This window comes from Dicentrarchus labrax, unplaced genomic scaffold, assembly GCF_905237075.1.
Source record: "Dicentrarchus labrax unplaced genomic scaffold, dlabrax2021, whole genome shotgun sequence".
Lineage (NCBI taxonomy): Eukaryota > Metazoa > Chordata > Actinopteri > Moronidae > Dicentrarchus > Dicentrarchus labrax.
Window position 1 is genome coordinate 19,877,126 of NW_026136712.1, and position 15,891 is coordinate 19,893,016.

A 15,891-nucleotide genomic window follows, 5' to 3' on the forward strand; every position below is an offset into this window, starting at 1 on the left:
CTGGATAAATACTGTATCTGGCGAGCTAAATGCTAACACAAAAGCCAGCCGGGAACATGGTCAGCTGTAGGCATTTTATTTCATTCGTTCAATAAATTATTGCTAAAGAGGAAAAAAGCTCCCAGAAATAGCAAGCTTGCTGTCCGCACACCCTTTTGTGGAGCAGCTTATAAGTAGTTAAATGAAAGTGAATGGTGCAACACCGGTAATAAGCTACAATAACTTCCTCAGCACTGCTAAGATAATTAGGTTTTGGTTTTGGTTAATGAAGTGAATGTTCACCAAAGCAGGCACAAAAAAATCGATTGGATTTGAGAGCGAATCCTGTGATCACAGCAATTTCAACAAATGAACAGATTTCTCTGCCAAATTTCACAGATGTGACCGGGCTTTAAGATAAAAAGAAAAACTCAACTAAAAGAATAATATTAAATTATTGGCACGAACAAATCTTTTTTCATACATAATGAGAAAATCTGTGGATACCCTGAGAATGATTACATTGCACATCCTCCATTTATTTACATCCATCATCTTGACGTTGATCATATTATGTGATATGTGTCCTAAAACTGAACGTGTGAGAGTTTCTACAATGAACAAACCAAGAGTGAAGGCTTTTTAATCACATTAAGGATGAGTTTTAGATCCCCCTTTCAACACTGAATATGTATGTGGACTTTTATCTTCAGGCCATAATTACATTTTGATTCACAATAGGCTACACTATATGCAGTGTAAAGCAGCGGCTAATGACTAGGAATATGGACTGTGGTGGAATTGTGTCTCTAAGGGCACAGAGGACTGAACATTCACATTTACATTACATTAAGCTCAAACTGCTAGACCACCAATGTTATGAGCAACACAGAGCAAAAGCACTGGCATGCAGCTTGAAGCTTTACAAACGAAGTTGAAAGTCAACAACAACCTGAGCTCATGAGCAGCACGGCCTGCAACAGCGCCACCTCTGTGTCATCCAGGTTGAACTGTGCCAGGTTCTTGCCCAGATCGAAAGATGGCGTCCGACACCACGCCCAACCCGCCGTTCTTCAGCTGCTCACGCTTCACAGCCATCTCCCCACTCAGCGTCAGTGTCTCACTCTCTGGGTCGTAGCGCATTGCGGCTCGCAGTGACATGATCTCCATGCAGCAGCCCTTCAACAGGATGATCTGGTCTTCACAAGGTAACTAGTGAAAAAAGGATTTTTAATATTTAATGCAAGGTTATTCTTATCTCAAAATAATTAGCATATTGCATATAATTCAACATATCAAGGCTGTAAAGACCAGAGAATGATCTTTACAAAGAGGTAGGAGGAAATTATGGAAGATAATTTCACCAAACTTCACATTTATCTAATCATAAAAGTTACCATTTTAGAGATATTGAGGATGAAACAATTTAAAACATTTATCAGAGCATAATCAGGTATATACAGACACCAAAATAAGTTGAAAGCTTTTATTTTCAGCTGATTTTGGCTTCTTTTAACAGTCATTTCTAAAAGATAATTAAGTATATATTGGTAAATATGACTTTACTTGACATGGATGTCTAGCATCAGCAGATACTGAAGTATGATGACTAGGGGCCATTTGACACTTGTGATCGCTCGCCCCAGTTCCCCATATTCTAAACATTATACATATGCATCGATGCATGCTCATGGAAGAAGAGCAGAACCAAAACTCAGGAACTGATCTGTCTTACATATTTGGAACTAATTCAGATTCAAAAGCAGCTCTTGCAACCAGTCTGCTCATCGGCCCACTCATGTTTATTGGAACATTGTACTTCTGTTTTAGTTGTGTTGCTATATTCTCACATCTCAGAGGATCAGAAGAAAAGTTAGGAAGGAATAAAAGGGGTGCAGAGGAAGCGATGGCAGGGAGAGAAACATGATGACGGGTTTAAAAGAGCGAGAGAGAAGACATGTTTTTTCACTGATGCACGCAGATTATGACTAATACACCCTGATTTACATGGATATTAGAATCTCTGGGTTGAAACCCATTTGATTAAATCTACAGACTCTGATGTGCTGAATTAAATCTCACCTTAATGTAAGCTTGTTTCTTATTTCGCTCCTGACTGCTGAGTAGATTAATTGGCATTCATTGGCTTGATTTCTCTTGTAAATTTGTACCTGGGGGCATGCTTAATTTTTAGTGGCTTGGTGAGTGCTGGCTTTGTTTCTGTGTATTCTTATCAGTAATTCACTGCAGTGAACAGACCTCATGTGGGCTAAACAGGTTCTCTCTCTCCATTTCTTTTATCAGATTAAAAAAGGCTTATTTCACAATATAATCTATTACACTGTGACTAAAAGATAACATATTAAACATGACTGATTATCTGCGTCAGTGTCTGGAATACTAAAAGGCTGTGTCCTTATCTGCTACTGTTTAGTTTCTTCATCTCTAAAATTAATAGAATATCCAGCAGCAGTTTGAGGAATTTATTCTAGTTTACGCACTCATTTGAATAGTAGTATTCATCACAATAGTAAAGATTGTATAATGAAAGAATAATCTTACTTTAAAATATGCTAATTAAAAAAGTATCTCTGATTTATGTTTCCAAAACGGTAATGGATTACAGTTACAACTTTTCCTCTCCTGTAATTCATTACAGACTCCCACTTACACAGCTATTCCTTTTTTCTAACACACACACACACACACACACACACACACACACACACACACACACACACACACACACACACTGCATCTGTCCCTCTAGACAGTAACTCTGCTACCCTGATAATTATCCAATCACACAAGCTCTCATTACTGAGACAAGAAACATGATTACATGTTGCTAATTAAGGCGGGGCCGACTGGAGCAGAAGTGCAACTCTGATTGTCACCAGCAACAAAAGCTGCTTTGGGGTTTAATTTCCAAGCCAGACACGCATTGTGAGCGCTACGGCAAAGTGTAAGTGATCAGCATATTAATCTGCAGCCTTGTATTTTTCTATTAAACAACGGGAAGATTTAGAAATTTTCCACAGTCTACTGTTAAGTTGTAAGACTGGTCATAACTCTTGTTCCGCATGCCGTTGTGGTCCTCCTCTAGTAGGGGAACTGCTAATTCTGTTAGACAAATTCACCTCCTAAATCACACATTTCCTCAACGAACGCACACTCACAGGATGACAGAAGCTTGGCTGTGTCTGCTGTGTGTTACAGTTCTTTTTATCTGTCCAGACTCCCACACTCACCCTCTGATCCTCAAGACCATTAACCACCACTCACCTCAGAGAACATGGGCAGTTTTTTGGCAAAGTCGACGACACGGGTGATGGCAGGAGTGATGATCTTGGTGAACTCGCTGAAGGCCTCCAGGTCCACCTTGTCTCCGTCTGACGTGGGCGCAACCGGGGATTGGCCGATTTTGTCTGGCTACATGGGAAGATAAGCATAGGTGTCTGATTAGAGCGCAGTCGAACGTGACATTAGACTTCAGCAAACGAGCCTCTTTGAATAGAGGAGTAGGTTAAGGGTATAACATTTTTATTTTTGTCAGCATGTCCCAAGAAACCGAAAATGAACTGATCCTCGTAATAAATATTGTCTCTGTAGCCCAAGCCTGATATATCTTATTCCTGTGTGTTATAGAGCTCCACTGTTAAACAGTTAAAAAAATGCATTAATGAGGCACACTGTTGCAATGGTTGACATGTTCTTTCATCAGAGTGAATAAGGGCACTGTAGTATATTTTGAGTCAACCCCACATACACACATCCTGCTGCTGTAAATACTCACTAGAGCACCAAATGTGTATCAATCCACAGAAATTCCCCAACTAATGCACTATTTACCCCTGTTTGAGTAACGTCTGTGAAAAACTAGAGTGCCCAGCTTTCTTTGAGGTGATTACTGAGGCCTTTTTACAAATGAAACTAGAACTAGATTTGTTTTTAAAGACTTAATGTTTAAATCCAAGTGCATATATCATGATAGAGCAGGAGAGGAGAGCATGATTGAGCTGAGGAGAACAAAGTGTAGAGCATTATGATGTGATGACGAAAGAGTATATTAGAAAAAGTTAAAGTTGAAAGTATTGGTGTGTTCTTAGAATTGAAGATCACAAAAGAATAAAATAAGATTTAAGAAGAATGGATAAGAATGGTGTAAGGGATTAGAGTAAAATTTAACAGAAGCAACACAGTTTTAACTAATTAAGACCGGATGCAACATTTGTGTGTCGGTTTTATTGCCTTTTTATTCCTCTCTAACTTCCACTCACTTGCCTTAGGAGACAAATTAAAACCAATTCATCAGATGAGGATGGCAGATTGTGCTCTGGGAAAGGAATGGGACATGTCACCAGACAGATAATGCTTACTTAGAGGAGGACTGCAGTGGGGAACTGCAGATCAGTAATACATATGTTTACAGAGTTGGCGAATCGAGGCTGTGACTATGAGAAATATTGTCTCACGCTCCACTGAATAAAGCATGTGTCAAGACCGAAGTCATTTATTCAGGCTGGGCTTCAATAGTAAATGGGATGAGATAAAAGTATAGAAATAATCACCTTGCACAAGGTACCATCAATCATAATCCAGAGAGAGATGGATTGCGTAAGTCAGTTGCGAACCTAGCCAATCCTCTGCTGTGAAACCGAGAGCTGAGCAATTATGGAAAATTTAAATAATCATAATAATAACGTTGATGGACTGAATCTCTTGTCATTAGAGAGCCAAAACAAAGCATTGGTTTCTCTGGTGGAGGTCAGCGGCATTTTTCATTTCAGTGTTGAGTAAATAGCTCTCCGGAGAGATACAGAGAGAGCAGCTGAGGTTCAGAACTGCTGAATGCATGCCACACTGTCAAGTGGAGAAGCTTGGAAACAAACCACAAGACAAAGCCAGCGCAGGTTCAGCTGCGTGTCACGAGTTACAGTTGAGATGAAATAAATATGGCGTTTAACTCAAACCTGTTAACAGCGTTGCTTTTAAACAGTTTTGGAGAAACATATTTTCTCCCTTACCTCCAGTGGCATCGGGCCATGAAGATGTTTTGGTTTTATTTGTACAGGTTTTTAAGATATTCAAGATTTCTGCATCGATCCCAATACAACAGAGGTGCTGACAGAACTGAAAAATGGCGTTTAAAAAAAAATGCAACAGCATTATGTCTTTCCAGAATCTCTCAATAATCCACAGCACTCATTGTCCACACATGTTTCATAGGGACCATTTCTTCAGTAGAATGTAGTCATTAAAAAGCAGTTTACAGTGAAGTCTCTGGATTACCCAGATTAATGGGGGCATAGATTCTGGAAACAGATGTTGCTGTTGAATTTATTTTTAAATGTCATTTTTCAATGCACAAACCAGCAGCAGGAATCTCAGAGACTGATATCTCCAAGCCTGGCCAAAGATTGTGCTAACCGAATGTTCTGCTAGGGCTGCAACTAACTTTACTACCATTGATAAAAAAAAATGTTTTCTTTCCTTCAACTTTGTACGTAATTTCATAAGAATTTTAATCTCAAGCGTTGCTGGAGCTCTGATACTTCTGATACAGTTGCTTGAAGCACATGTGAGGGATTCATTTAAAGAAAAGTATTTAAATTAATTTAACAAATGTAACAAAAATGTCCATTCTAACAAATGAGACTGAAGGGGAAACATGCTGCCAGACAAAGCAAGATAATGCTACATAAACTATACAGGAAATCAAAACCCCATCATAACATAACGAGGTGCCAGAGGAGAGGAAGCCTCCAGACTACCATGATGGGCTGGGTCTTATGTAACCTGGAGACAGTGGCCAGCTGTCTCCAATTCCTTAATGGCCTCTAGCTCCACCCAACAAGGAACCAGCAACAATGAAAGACAACACACACACACACACACACACACACACAACAACACAAACACACACACAAGCCGTGGCAGTGGCACTGGAGCCGCCATACTGGGAATATATTTGTGCTTGTGAATGTTTTCCACATCTCAGGCCTGTGGGGGCTTCATATGCGCTTTCATATAGAACAATGTGATGTTCCTGCAAATGTTAATGTTTGTTTATTAACTGCATGGCCATCTGGGTGACACTGAGGGGAAACATTTGGCGGCAGTATACCCGCAGAGCTGGAGAGGAATTATGTCTTTGCTGCTGCACAGGCTGGTTGGTCAGGAAGACTAAATATTGTGAGATAGCACGAAGCTAAGCTCAATGTGGAGCCAGCTCTCATAAGAAACTCTTTTCTGTAATGTATAGGGAGAAAAAAAGAAAAGAAAATGCTTGTGATGTGTCCCAAAAGAGGCACAAGATATTTCGACATTGACATGAATCCCGGTACACACTGGGAATTGGCAATGGCTAAACCGAGGGGAGAACAGGGGGGGAAACTTTTTTACTGCAGTCTCATCAGTTATGTGTTGAGCTTCAACTCTTGACCTTTTATTAGATGGATTATTGCTGGAAAGTTTGTTCCAGTAGAGCTGGAGAAGAGAAATGAAGTCCAATATGTTTTAATCTGGCTGATGGATGGTTTCACCACTGTGCTATGAACTGTACACTTGGTTCATGCTTTATGTGATTAAAGCTTTAATATGTAACATTTTCGCATTAAAATGTCTAAAAATGTCTGACTTATGTTCAATATTTTGTAGAGTTGTGTTGTTTTCAACAATGTTCAAACCCAAAGAAATACATAATTCTATTCAAAGTAATGAAACTTTTCATTTGGTTGCCAGTCAGTGGCGGCATATCCCCTTTTACCTTGTTGTCTAGTTGCTATAACTTCCGTGGAAACACGAGATACGTCAGAAAGTGAAGAAGGAAGTTGGCGAACATGACTAAACGTGACGTGAATAACATTTCAATACATAACCTCGTCTGTGAACATTAGTTCTGCCTGAGTCATGTTCATCAGCAGAGGTGGTTGTTTAACAATGAAGACTACAACTTCCACGATCCCGCGCTACTTCACGTCTTTTGTTGTTGTTTTGACGTGAGAGACCCCTAGAGGCCGGAATGACATACTGTGAGTTAAAGACACATTTTTAAACTATAAACTGTATTATGCGTTTTTAGCAGGAAATATTGTTAAGCAGTTGAGAAACTGCCTCATAGATAATTCATGATGTTAGAAAAGTAAGATTCTTACTGTCCCATAACATTTAACTTTATATACTGTAAAGTGATATCACAGGGATTGATGGAGTTGTTAATACCAAATGGCCACTTTGCAAGGCGCTAAAATATCTGACTCCCAAACTCACATTTCGTGCAAAAACTCCCCACACACTTTCAATATCAATGAAATATAGACATCTGAACCTCAGGTCCCCCCCACCCCCCCAATGTATTGATATCAATCAACTGGTAATAATATGCTGTAATACATTGTACAGAACACTGCACTGCACGACAAGGTGATAAGATCACTTTATGACTGCAGGTATGTGGATGAAAAAATGCTGATGTTTTTGAACGTCTAATTCTGAATGTCTGTGTTCAACCAAAACCATATGTCCTTCATACACGTAGCTCAGCAGAACATTTTAAACCAGCCAGTTTGAGCTGTCCTATTTGCGTAATGTTCCTGAAACCAACAGCAAATGACCATAGATAAAGTTAATGGGTTCACAGACTATTGGAAATATGAGATTTGTGTCATTTGAAAGTATGCCAGTAAGGTTTATGCTTCGCTTGGCCTGGAAAACTAAATAAAAGACCTGGAGCATAAAGTATGGACTGACCTTTACTAGCAAGATAATAGGAACTAATGGATAGTAACCTGCATATTAGTAAACATGACTGAATTAACAATTTTGCATTCATAATTGATTATTTGTATGAACATGCATATTGTTGTTGTATCTCAAAAGAAAAAAATGCCTGCACGCTGACAAAATGTGCACTTTGAATATACTAATTCTTTATGCATCTGAGATGGGATTGCTGATCTTGGCTACACGCGACCCAACACGACCTCTTGCCTGGATTCAAGAACACATTAATGTCCATACTGACAGATACACACAAAAATGTCCATGCATTTTATAATTTAGTTGATGATTACTTTGATATTAGTCACATACGGTCAATGAGAGGGTTGGTGCATCACAGAGACGCTAATGACCAAGAATTGCATTTTTTAAATACAAATGGCTCTCAAATAATTAGGACTACGTCTAGACAGATGTGTAGACATGCACGTATACACACAGCTGTATGAATTGAACCTCTTTTAAAAGCTGTTTCCAGATGCCTGACCGCATAGTGTGCGAGAGAGAACACTGTGTAACTGTAACTTAGACCAGCGTGTGCTTAAAGATCTGGAGGCTTAGTTGCATTCAGCCAAATAATACAATGGGCAAGAGATGCTGTTGCGGTTTAAGCAGCTGTGAAAAATCTAAACCACTGGGCTCTTTATTACCTAAACTGTTGCTGTATTGGATACATCCAGAACATGACAGTGAACTGACTCATATGCTCTGCCCACATCTACGTCAAGTTATGATGAGTGATGTTTGTGTTATGAATTTAGCCCTGAAAAATAAGAATGATCTAATCCATCAAACTGAAGATGTGATGTTTGTCTTGTTGAATCCATGCCTAATGAAATCGTTGCTGTTTTCTACCAAGTAAAGATTTGACTTAAGATATATGGGGGTTTTCAAAGTGTGAGACTGTGGGCCTCCCTTCACACAACACTTGGAAAAAGACAACCCCCTTACCGCCCTCTTAGTTTACTTGCTTGGTTTCGCTCAAATCCTGGATGCCTATCAGATCATGATTATGTAATAATTTATGTTATTCGATGCCAATGACACTCAACAATTGAGCTAACATAGGCTTATATTTGCTGTTTGACATAACTTTGGACTACACCAAACACATAAAAAATCTCTGTCCTAAGGCATTTGTTGGTTTCTACTGTATCTCTGTTTAACGGAATCACACACATTTCATGTAATAACTAATGTAATATTTTTTCACTTCCATTCACTGAGCCTTCCCTGAAACTGTATGTAGCCCACCTCGGGAAGCCTGCCTCCCACTTTGAAAACCTCTGCCATAGATGAATTTAGATCAAAGTGCAGGTGAAGATGTTTCTGTCATGTAAATCCTCTCACCCCAGATATTTACTTTCAGAACTTAGAGCATATCCTTAGACATCAATTTGCAGAATACTGGCAGTATTTTTACTATATTTTCAAGCCTGATACACATACAGCAACCCCTCATCAACATAAACAACACTTTGACCCTTGCTTCTTCTTCCCTAAATCAAAAGACAGCAGTTTTTTTTTTTTAGCTTGACCTGATACAGAGCTTAACTGTAATCAGTGGACCATTCAACAAAGTCATCCCTGAGTGAGTAGTCACTTGCGAACTAACGTACGGCGTTTGAGGAGCGGCGTCACTTCTGCCGTTTTGTAGCTGCCATCCCCAAAGGACTGAAAGGGCTCATCCTGGTCGGCTTAGCATGTAAATGTATATTCAGGGTTCAGCGGCTACAGCCTCCAGAGCCCCGTTAGTGGGTGAAGCCAGTGTGAAATAGAAGTGTTTATCCTTTTAGATAAACCGAGCTCAGGGCTTACGTACTGAATTTCACAGTAGCATGGGATATTGTGCTAATCAGTCTTCTAAATCCTGGTTATTGCAGGCCCTGCTCTAGAGACAGACTTTCTACAACTTACTGTAGGTTCATAAAATATTTCTTAACCTAAATTCTAGTACTAACCTTTCCCTTCTCAATGTAATTTTAATCCTCAAGTCATGTGGAATAATCATAATAATAAGCCTGCTTCACACAAAAAACTAAATAATTTGCAAACTGTGTTAAAATTTGATCTTTTCTCTTTAAGGACATTCTTATACTTCTGCTTCACACCTCCTCACCTACATATGCCCACATGGCCCCCTTCCCCTGAACTTGTTGCTTAGCAACTCCCTCCACAATACATGCCACTACCACAAGTGCTGTTCTACCCCTCTCCAGATGAACCCCCACGTTTCTCACATTAAACACCTACAGGTCCCTGATTTTTAAATAAAGCCCTCTGATTTGGCCATTAGCTCTGGTCCAGTGCTGCTCTGAAATTGTTAACGAGTGCCTAAACCCAGGGATGCACGATATATGTGAGCCAATAAATTAGCGGCAGATAATGGGAAATAATAATTAATTTTGAATTCTTGTGTAAAATGTTTGATGGCTTTATGTTCCATGAAAGCCAAAGTATGAACTTTACTAGAAGAAATACATGAACATTTGAACTTTTGTCTGTTTTTGTTGTGTTAGCAGTTGTTAGATTTCGTTAGATCAGAGAAATGGAATATGAAATCATTCATCTTTGCTCACTACTTAGCCTTTCTTACCCTCAGGTGTGCATAAAATACAGGTTATTAACTTCTACATACAAAAATGTGAAAAATCTTATTGGTATCAGCCATGAGAGACAGTTAATTATCAGATATCTGTTAAAAAAAAATCCATCTCTACTTAAAATGAAGTCAGCACCTTGGATAATCCTGGGCCAAAACATGAGGTCAGCATCAGTCTGTGTTTGTCTGAGAGAGGGGAAGACTGATACCAGGGCTGTCCAGAATAAATCTGAGCTCTAGTGAAGCAGGATGACAGTTTGAGAGGGAGAAACTCTGACTGCCAGCATCCCTGCCAACTTGCAGATGAGTGCTCATGACTGAGGATTTGCGCTGGCTGAGATAAGGAGGGAGCTCACAGAAAGCATACAGGAAAAAATAGTGTGTAAAGTAAGGGTAGACACCGAGGGACAGTGAGAGAGGAAACAAAGAAATGAAGACAGGAAAGAGATTAAAGCGAAAAAAAAAGAGTCGAGGTGTGAATGAAAACTATGAAGGGAATTAAGTCTGGTTAAGAACCCAGAAGGATTAGGATGAATAAACCCCAAAATGCTGGAGAGAATTTAGGAATAAAGACACAGGCAGAGAGACAGAGACTGACAGCAGGGAATACAGAGAGATAAAGTCATAAAGAGCTACGCTGACAGTCAGGCATGTGAAGAGCCTCAGCTCCCCCAGATAAAATGAAAACCTATAATTTTTTATTTTAGCACGAATGTTTTTGTGAGTAAATAATCCATATTGTCCTGTTGTTCTGTTCTGATGGGATTCAAAGCAGAAAGATGGAAGCACAAACACTAAAGCGCAGTTTACAGTTTGAAATTACCCCCGTGGCAGTTCTTTGTTGAGTGTTTTTGCACTTAAAACGGGGGTTAATGTTAGTGCAAACCCAACCCATGTTGAGTGCTTGAACAAACTGTTACTGCTGTACTGCTGGGACATGCAGAATAAACCTCATGCAACATAAACATATTTTCTCCTGATCTGTATTTTTTGTTTATACATTTTACATAGTGCTGTATGTCAAAGGATCACTCCGGTTTTTTACAACTTGGATCTTATTTTCTACATTCTGGCCAGTGTTTCTGTCTGGTATAATAACAGTGTACACTGAGATCTGGGGGAGTCCATAATAAAAGAAGTCAGACAGGGCAAAAAACAGAAGTGGTAAAACAATCAGATTTTAAATCAACCTCCAGGTTAACCAAATGGATGGTGAAACTATGTGTGGTAAACATGAGTACTTGCCATAGTTGAGTGTTTTCCCATGCAAGGAGAGATATGACATTTTATATCTGGCTTAAGTGTTAGCTTTTTTACAACGTGTCTGATCGCCTCACCACTATTTTTTGCGCCGTCAGACTTCATTTCCAGATCTCAGCAATTCATTAAAATAACAATGAGCTATAAAAATAAGACCTAGGTCGCAATAAACTGCAGTTATCCATTAAAATCTGAATTAGTTGCTTGAACAGTGTGTCAGAACTTAACTTCATTCAAAGTTTTCCAACTCAACTTTTTTGACTAACTGACTCTGGATTTAATGGGTAATTGTTGGTAACTGTCAGTACATCACTTTGCCTATTTCTCCATGTGTTATTACCAGGAATTTGCGCTTCTGTTTCCACTGTGTGCCCTGAGCATTGGTGTGTCGGTGGGCTTCCGTCACCAGGTGGATCAGCTCCCACTCGTCCCCGGTGGGTTCTGGACGGTTCTGGAGAGTTTTGACCATTTCCTCCTTCTTGCGTCGCTCCCTGTTCTCCTCGATCAGGCGCCGTTTAGCCACCCGCTTTGAGTCATCCAGCACCACTGGGAGGAGATGGTAGAGGAGGAGGAGGAGGAGGAGGAGGAGGAGGAGGAGGAGGAGGAGGAGGAGGAAAAAGACCCGCGGAAAAAGAGAGTGCCAAGCAAAAGAAAGCAACAAAGAAGGTATGTAATTAGTTTGCATGTTGCATAAAGTTTGCAAATCATCTACAGCTGCAGATTCTATGTAAAGCCTTCTATATAAAGTCCACACATTATTTATCTCCCCTGCATCACTACATCTTCTTGACACTTACAATATGAAATGTGTAATTTTAAAGTCATAAAGATCTTCTCTCCAGTGTGACCTTCAAACATTAAACTTTGTACCACAGCTTCGTCTGTAGGTCCCTGGATGTACGCTCTCTTTGTCCTACACTTTCAATCTTTCAGTTTGTCTGTGTGTATAAATACGTAGGTGTAACACTCACAGTCCATGGCCATGCCCACTGCAATGCACTTCTTGAAGCGGCAGAGCTGACACTGGTTGCGTGTAATCTTGTCGATGATGCAGCAGCCATCGTACTTACAGGAGTAGGAGGGGTGGAGGTTCTTTTGAATGGTCCTACGGAAGAAACCCTGGAGACAGACAGTGAGGGAGAGATGGATGGACGGTCGGTTTGTAGACAAAGGAGAGGAATGTACAGAGAGGCACATACAGAGATGGTAAAAAGGACAAGGTGAAAGCGAGAGGGTGAATGAGAGTTGAAGACAGGAGACAAAGAGAAAAGATTGACAGTAAGGAATGAAAGCGTTCAGTCTACCGCAACACATTTGTTACAGGGACATTTTTATCTACCACTGCTGCCTCTTCTGTGGGATAAAACTAATACCCAAATTAAATCTTTAATCTAAAACTTGTTCTAATAACTCTGCAAATCTGAGGCAATTTATTATAAATGTTAACATCCAAGTACTGTAAGTGCTGTAAGGCATTAGCGTAGGAGTGAGTCTAACAAATCATAGCTAAAAAAGTATTCATATACATAAAATAAGCCTCAATTTTACAACTGTATCAATAGCTTAAAAGTATTATTTTGCTGAGTGAAGAAATACATGCATTATTGACAGCACATAGATTGAGAAGTTCAAGAATTAGCACGACTCTGATGTCTTTAATTGGAGGCCTGATCAATCATACGTCAAATGCATCATTGGCCACAAAACGTATTCACAATCCTTTCAGTGGTGCCTTAGATATCACATGTCATTGATGAACAAAGATGAAGGGAAGGAACAGAAGCAGACTGATCATACGACCGGCTGACAGCCAGGAAGACAAATGATACAAGACTGAGAGCTGACGTGACAGACTGACAGGTTCTGTAAAAACATGTCAATACATCATCTTTCTGTGGCTGAACACAATGTGCTAACTTTGAAGTAAGTGTTTCAGAAGGGGGTGTGTGCATGAGCGTGTGTCAGATATGTAGCTGTGTGTGTAGAAGCAGTTGACCTCAGAGGCCTCATATCAGGTTTTATGGAAGGTATTATGAATCTGGTGTGTCTGAAACCTGGGATTGTGTGTGTGTGTGTGTGTGTGTGTGTGTGTGTGTGTGTGTGTGTGTGTGTGTGTACCTTGCAGCCCTCGCAGGTAATGCAGCGGTAGTGGTAACCTGTGGCCTTGTCACCACACACCACACATGGCTCATCCTTTTCGAGGTAGCTGGGGATGTACCCTGAGAGAGAAGCAGAGGCAAAGACAAAGTCAGACGGAATATGTACTTTACCTAGCAGACACACCCCATCCAATACACCCCTACACATTGCTTGTACTCATCACCACTGCAGCGAGGTTGGAGACCGAACCCAGCTGCTTTCTGCTCATTCACTTATACTGTGGAAAAACTTAACAGTAGCCATCCACTATTTTTATGCTGTACCATAAACACAATGGAAGTTAGAATCATGAGCTTCCTGACTCTCTCTAGGCATTTTCATTATTGGCCAAGGATAAGCTTTTCACATAACATACAATATGTGACATCTAAGAAATTAAAAGCCCAGAGAGCAAGAAAGGAGCACCACGTTAGCGCCGGTGGTGTTCCCGTCTTGTTTCGGTTACTGTGAACATTACATTAACAGTTCTCAACAGTGAGTCCAGCAACAGTACAGCAGCATCTGACTTGCAGGGCAGCACAATCAATACTTTTGTAATAAGGTTAAAGGGATCCTGTAGAAGCGCAATGTCTTTACAAATGGGTCCCCATTTCGTTTCTATCTTGCAGGTGCACATGGACGCATGATGCACTTTGATGATGCACTGCAGACAGTTGGTGGCAGTAATGCGCCAAGAAATGCAGCAATGCACCAGCAAAGTCAGTGAAGAAGAAGGAGACCACTAGCAAACCTGGATGTAAACAATGCATGGTTTTAAATATTTAAAAAAGGGAAATGCATTCAACATACTTCTCCATCCTCAAGGATACACAAAATTACTTTTTTGGTGGGAAGCACTGAATGTAAACAGCTTTTGTTTGTTTACTAGAAACCTCCCCAGGGCATCTTTAAAGGTGCATGGATTCATCAACTTTTACAACACAGGATGATTCAGGAATATTCCAGATACCTTTAGTAAATTCTACCACACACACACACACACACACACACACACACACACACACAGACACACACAATGGCTCTGGTCCCAGACAGGACAACCACTGCAACTGCCTCACTCTCTTTTACTGTAACATTCATTTACAAGTAGAATGTGTGATCCACCCAACACCCACCCTCTCTAATTACTCTCCTATTGATTGGCATGTCTTTTAATAGACAACTAACACTGAAACTACAACTAAATGTAAAAGGTTGATAATATATTATTCTTGTAAACTTTAACTGAAGTCTATATTTTGAATTATGACTGGTTTTACATTACAGTTTTAATTTTATTATAAGTGGATTTTAACCAAACAGAAGTTGTTACAGTTATAAGGTATGAAAGTTACATAAACTTTATTCAATTCAATTCAAAATACTCATCCCTCAAGGGGCAATTCAAGGCAAGCGAGCGTGCAAGCAGAAGCACACAGAAGTTGGTGATCTAAATTTACAGTATTTGTGTTCTCTCTGTACTCTTCTTCCTCTCTGGAGCCTTTCGTCTGCGTTAAACTCAGGAATAGGACACTTTGTTCTTTTTCTATACAGGCAACACCAGTGAGAGTAAAGGAGGGAGCACACAGACACAGGAAATAGCAGATTTCCAGACATTTCTTATGATATATAGCTCAGAAACCAGGAGGGGAGGAGATGGTACACTGCAAGTCACAAATAAATACACAAATGTGGATGTTTAAGTCTGAACACCCACTGGCAGATCTTTTTACTCTGCACATACGTGTGTGACGTTCTCATGACATATACAGTATGCTTGTGTGTGTGTGTGTGTGTGTGTGTGTGTGTGTGTATACCAAGGCGTGGTAAGAGCTGTGACTGGCAGTGTCAGTTGGGCTCTGCCTTTTGGCTTTGTTTCAGATGTGGGGGGGGGCAAGAAGAGGATGGTGGGAAGGAGAGAAAAAAGAAGAGTAGAAGGAGAGACTAGAGAGAGTGCCAAAGGGACACGAGTGGAATTTTGGCCAGATTGGTTTTTATATACTGTTGAAGAGCTCAAACTCTTTTGCTGATAAGAAAAATCCATTTGGAATCCAAATACAAATTTAGATAGAGGGATAAAAGCAAAGCACTCAAGTGAAAACGTATAAGAAATATTGAGAGACAAAGAG

The 15,891-nt window shown here is 40.0% G+C and overlaps 1 protein-coding gene across 1 annotated transcript in view; it reads right to left on the reverse strand.

The window, feature by feature from the left end:
- Positions 1–15,891, reverse strand: part of LOC127373613 (thyroid hormone receptor alpha-B-like) — a 116,803-nt gene that overhangs the window by 14,421 nt on the left and 86,491 nt on the right. Inside the window, 6 exon segments of the mRNA XM_051418244.1 lie at positions 932–1,016; positions 1,018–1,191; positions 3,265–3,411; positions 11,964–12,169; positions 12,595–12,742; positions 13,742–13,842. Of these exon segments, the coding sequence (XP_051274204.1) occupies positions 932–1,016; positions 1,018–1,191; positions 3,265–3,411; positions 11,964–12,169; positions 12,595–12,742; positions 13,742–13,842 (861 nt within the window).